Here is a 4,609-nt window from a genome sequence, read left to right as displayed (position 1 = left end):
ATGTAATCTCAACTTCTGGGGAAAATTTAAACATATAATCAGATGACCCACAAGAGAAATTTTGTATAATTGCAAATCCTTAGTTAACTGTTATAAGTCCCCAGTTATATAGACTATGAAATTTGGTGTCCACATTCTTTCTGATCATGTAAATTTACAGAACATGTCAGTTTACATTTCTAGAATTTTGCCCACATGTTCTGTAGTTTTAAAACAGCTGCATAACATCTTAAGTCCAAACTTATATTTAGCCATTTCCAAAATCTTGGGTAAATATTTGGGACAACTTGTTGGAATATTTTTATCCAGCATCAATGACTTAATTTCTCAAGAGTGTTAGCTCATTCTCCCATTCATTTTCCTTCACTTTCTAGGTGCTTGAGACATGATTCCTGCAGTCTTTCTAGCTACCATATGTTTGGGAGTGATCTTGGCTGCTCCAACACCTGACTGCAATTTGGATGCTGAATGGGAAGAGTGGAAGAGAAGCTATGAGAAAACATACAGCCCAGTGCGTAATATGGACACACAAAGAGGGTCCTTGTAGAGAATTCTCAGTTCTGTTGGAGGTTCATAGATATAATAGCAGCCTTAGATGCCACAGCTACCTCAGCTGTAATATGGGGTGAACACAAGGTAGCAATTGCCTCTCTTGTACTGAGATTGCACTATATAATTCTATACATTTGTAGTAATGGGTTCACCTGGTCAGCTAGGGCAGAGGCAAAATCAGAACTAAATGCAATCCATTACACTTATTTCCAGGAGGAAGAAAAACAGAGGAGAGCATTGTGGGAAGAAAATGTGAAAATGATTAAACAGCACACTGTGGAGAATGGCCTGTGGATGAACAACTTCACCATTGAAATGAATGAATTTTGTGACATGGTGAGTTTCACCATAGAAATGAATAAATTTGGTGACATGGTGAGTGTGACTCAAATTGTTCCACTTTTCTGCCTTTGCTGTTTTGTTGCTTAAATGGAGTCTTGATGTTCTTTTCCATGAAGACTGGTGAAGAAATAAGAATGATGACAGATAGTTCATCTCTGACTCTGAGTAATGTGAAACACATCCAGAAACGCAATGTCAAAATTCCCAAAACTCTGGATTGGAGAAAGGAAGGTTATGTGACTCCTGTGAGAAGACAGGTATGACACTATCATATGGCTGAATTACCCAACTACTAAAGGTACAACACATTATTAACAGTCTGTTATTTGACTGTGAAATGACATGTTATTCACTAAAAACATTTCTATAGCATGAGAGCCACAGGTACTGTCCTTAGCATTCTGTTGCTAGTAACAACTATTTCTTGCTAGTCCCAAGGAGTGAGGAATCCCTAATTCATGTATTTTCCTAGCACTTGCAGGGGCCATACATATACAGTATCATTTAAATGCATTACTTCCTCTTAAATCTCCACCTATGGTTCCACTGTATTTCTCTCCAGACTTATTTAAGTACATTTATCATACCTAGAGTCTAGGTATATCATGGCTGCTTGTTCATATGTGTGTGTTTATTGGGTTAACCAATGTAGCATGAGACATCTTCCTATGGAAACTGACCCTTCTTACCTAGGCATTCATCAAATGTTAAAAGTTCATTTGTTGATAAACAACTCAACTGGATGAATTATTGTGTCAATGAGCATTTTTTTTGGTAGATGACTGTCTTTTCTTCCCTGCTTAGGGAGCATGTGGTGCATGTTGGGCTTTTGCTGTGGCTGGTTCCATAGAAGGACAGCTGTTCAATAAAACAGGCAGATTGCTCCCACTGAGTGTTCAGAACCTAGTGGACTGTTCTAGATCTTTTGGCACTATGGGATGTAAAGGAGGCAGGATCTACAATGCCTTCCAATATGTGAAGAACAATGGAGGTCTGGAGGCTGAGGCAACCTATCCATATGAAGCAAAGGTAAGTGAGCTTCCTGTATTGTCATTTCAGTTTAGGTTGGGCAAGTGGAATACATCATAAAGAACAGTGTATTCAGATTTCATATTGAATGTAGAATCTTTCTGAATACCATCAATGTTGTCATTACAGTATTCAGAACTGTAAAGTTTTCTGATTCCATGGTTTTATGTGGTTGTTTCTGCTTCTTTTTCTAATGGAGAATGAGTTAACTTTTTTATGTATAATATATATTCAGTTCCAAATCTCCCAGAAATATTTCATTTCCTAGGATAATTTATACAGCTCACATGTGGAGATGTCAAAATACAGCGCTGTATTTTGTGTATACACAAATGTATAGAGTGTTGTACTTTTGACTCATGATATCCAGAAGGTAGATAGGTAACCAAGTTTCTTAACTTTTTACCTTTTAAAGGAAGGACACTGCAGGTACCATCCTGAACGTTCTGTTGTTAAAATCATCCGCTTTTTGGTCATCCCAAGGAATGAAGAAGCCCTAATCAATGCTCTAGTAACTAATGGGCCCATTGCTGTTGGAATTGATGCTCAACATGAATCTTTTAAAAAATACACTGGAGGTAAGTGTGTCTTCTTCTACATATTGATAATGAACGTTTGTGACTCTTTGGGACATGCCAGGTTGATGTCTTAATATTGTATAAAACTTGATGGCAATAATAGGCTTTGCTAATTTTACACTTGCCCATCAGAAAAATCACAAGTGGTGTTTCTCTGTCACATGACATCTAATGTACATGAGCACTTCATTATTTGTCATTATCATTTATTTTTATTTACTCCATTTTTCTCTACTCAGTGTGTCTCAAGATGTAAAGGTATTATTTTTCTAGAACTGAATTCTAGAAAGCACCTTTGTAGAATGGAATTTTATTAGACAAAATGCAAGATGTGAAAGTGAAGTATTTGTCAACAAAGTTATGCTCATTTATTAATTTTTTATATGTTGTTGAGAACTTGTTTGAGGATTTCTCTAAACAATGATTTCATTTTTTCTGTCATTTCAATTTAATTAGAAAATGCTTCACTTTTTGAGGTTGACTATGGTCAATCTCAAGCTTCTGGTGTCTTTCATTCTCTTGATCTTATTTTTTTAGGTATATATCATGAGCCAAATTGCAAAAGTGATTCTCCCAACCATTCTATGCTGTTGGTTGGCTTTGGCTATGAAGGCCAGGAGTCAGAGGGTAGAAAATATTGGCTGGTAAAAAACAGGTATGAATTGCTAAACTTGTTCCTACCTTAGGTTTCTAATGGATATACTCTTTATAGTTGGAGTTTACATACAAATCACCAAAAGAACTGTTTAAGTTGAAAAAGAAATGTTTTCTTTTCTTTGATCAAATGTATGTGGTGTGTGTGTTTGTGTGTGTGTGTGTAAGCACACGCATACACATTCACAGATATGCATTTGTGTATAGACCTGATGTTGACATCACTTGTCTTCCTGAGTTGTTCTCTACCTTACATATTGATGTAGTGAATATCATTGATTCAAATTTTTCTGTTTTGGGTAGTGTGCTTGTCTAGTTCCTTCTATTTGTTTCCTGACTTCTGCCAGTACTGATTAGCAAAAATATTCTGGCTTTAAATGAGTTACTTTCATTTATTTGTAAGTTTGAGTATTTGTATGAATGAGTGTTTTGTGTGGGCAGAAGCTCTTGCAGATCAGAAGAAAGCATTACACTCTATTTCTAGTTTCAGGGGATTGTGAGCTCAATGATGTGGGTGTTGGTGTGAGCTTAATGATATGGGTGCTGGGTAGGAACTGTTGTCCTGTGAAGAACTCCAAGTGCTCCTAGGAACTGAGCCATATCTTCAGCTTCATTTTGGCTTTAAGAAGAACTTGAACTCAAACTCTAGACCTTACACTTGTGTGATCTGGCTTTACTCCCTATATTTTTCTATGCCTAGAAGAATCATTGTATAATATATTGTCACAGAGGTTGGATTCTGTCACTGGTTTCTTAGAGACCAATATCATATTTGTTCCACTGATTTTCTGTTTCCCATTTGTTGTGTCTGAAATACCTTTGAGTGGAAAGATGTCCTAAAATTTCCCGTTGTAGTTTTTACCACCCTTGGTGAGAAAACTTTTGGTACCCCAGCACTGATCCTCTGAATTTTCTGATACAATCTATTAAGTTGGTCTCTACCTCAGTGTTCAAACCAAGATTTATTGTAGCAATCCACTGTACTGTGTCTTTTCTACTAAATGCAATACCTGATTTCTTTCAGCTATGGTGAACGATGGGGTGAAAAAGGCTACATGAAGATTCCGAGAGGTCAGAACAACTACTGTGGAATTGCTTCCTATGCCATGTACCCTGTATTGTGAGCTGTCTGAAGATAACAGTGTAGGAAGAGGCAACACATCCAGAATAGCCTTGTAGTCTTCAAAGTGCTGACTCTACTGTATGTAGAAAACACTTGACTCATTAGAAAGCCAAGATAAGATGTCAATTCTGTGATAAGCTTACTCTAGTAAGATATGGCTGCTGGTTTAATTGATGCCTTGCATTGGTTTGTATTGAGAATTTTTCCAGTCACTTGATTTTAATTTTTTTTCATTGTACCACATGATGCCTTTAAGAACTGAAAGTTAAATTAAAATGTATGATCTAGCCTGTCTTTTTGTAAAGTGATATTTTTGTGAACAAGCACAATA

At 36.5% G+C, this 4,609-nt stretch overlaps 1 protein-coding gene across 1 annotated transcript; it reads left to right on the top strand.

Annotated features, from left to right (window-relative positions):
* The first annotated feature begins 385 nt into the window (after positions 1-385).
* Positions 386-4,279, top strand: LOC116082097 (cathepsin 7-like). Its single transcript, XM_031358914.1, has 7 exons — positions 386-511; positions 766-888; positions 1,011-1,151; positions 1,699-1,927; positions 2,343-2,501; positions 3,039-3,156; positions 4,180-4,279. Exons 1-7 carry the CDS (start codon positions 386-388, stop codon positions 4,277-4,279), a joined length of 996 nt encoding a protein of 331 aa, XP_031214774.1.
* Positions 4,280-4,609: the final 330 nt, after the last annotated feature.

Source organism: Mastomys coucha, unplaced genomic scaffold, assembly GCF_008632895.1.
Source record: "Mastomys coucha isolate ucsf_1 unplaced genomic scaffold, UCSF_Mcou_1 pScaffold7, whole genome shotgun sequence".
NCBI classification, from domain to species: Eukaryota; Metazoa; Chordata; class Mammalia; order Rodentia; family Muridae; genus Mastomys; species Mastomys coucha.
This window is presented reverse-complemented; position numbering and strand designations above follow the sequence as displayed.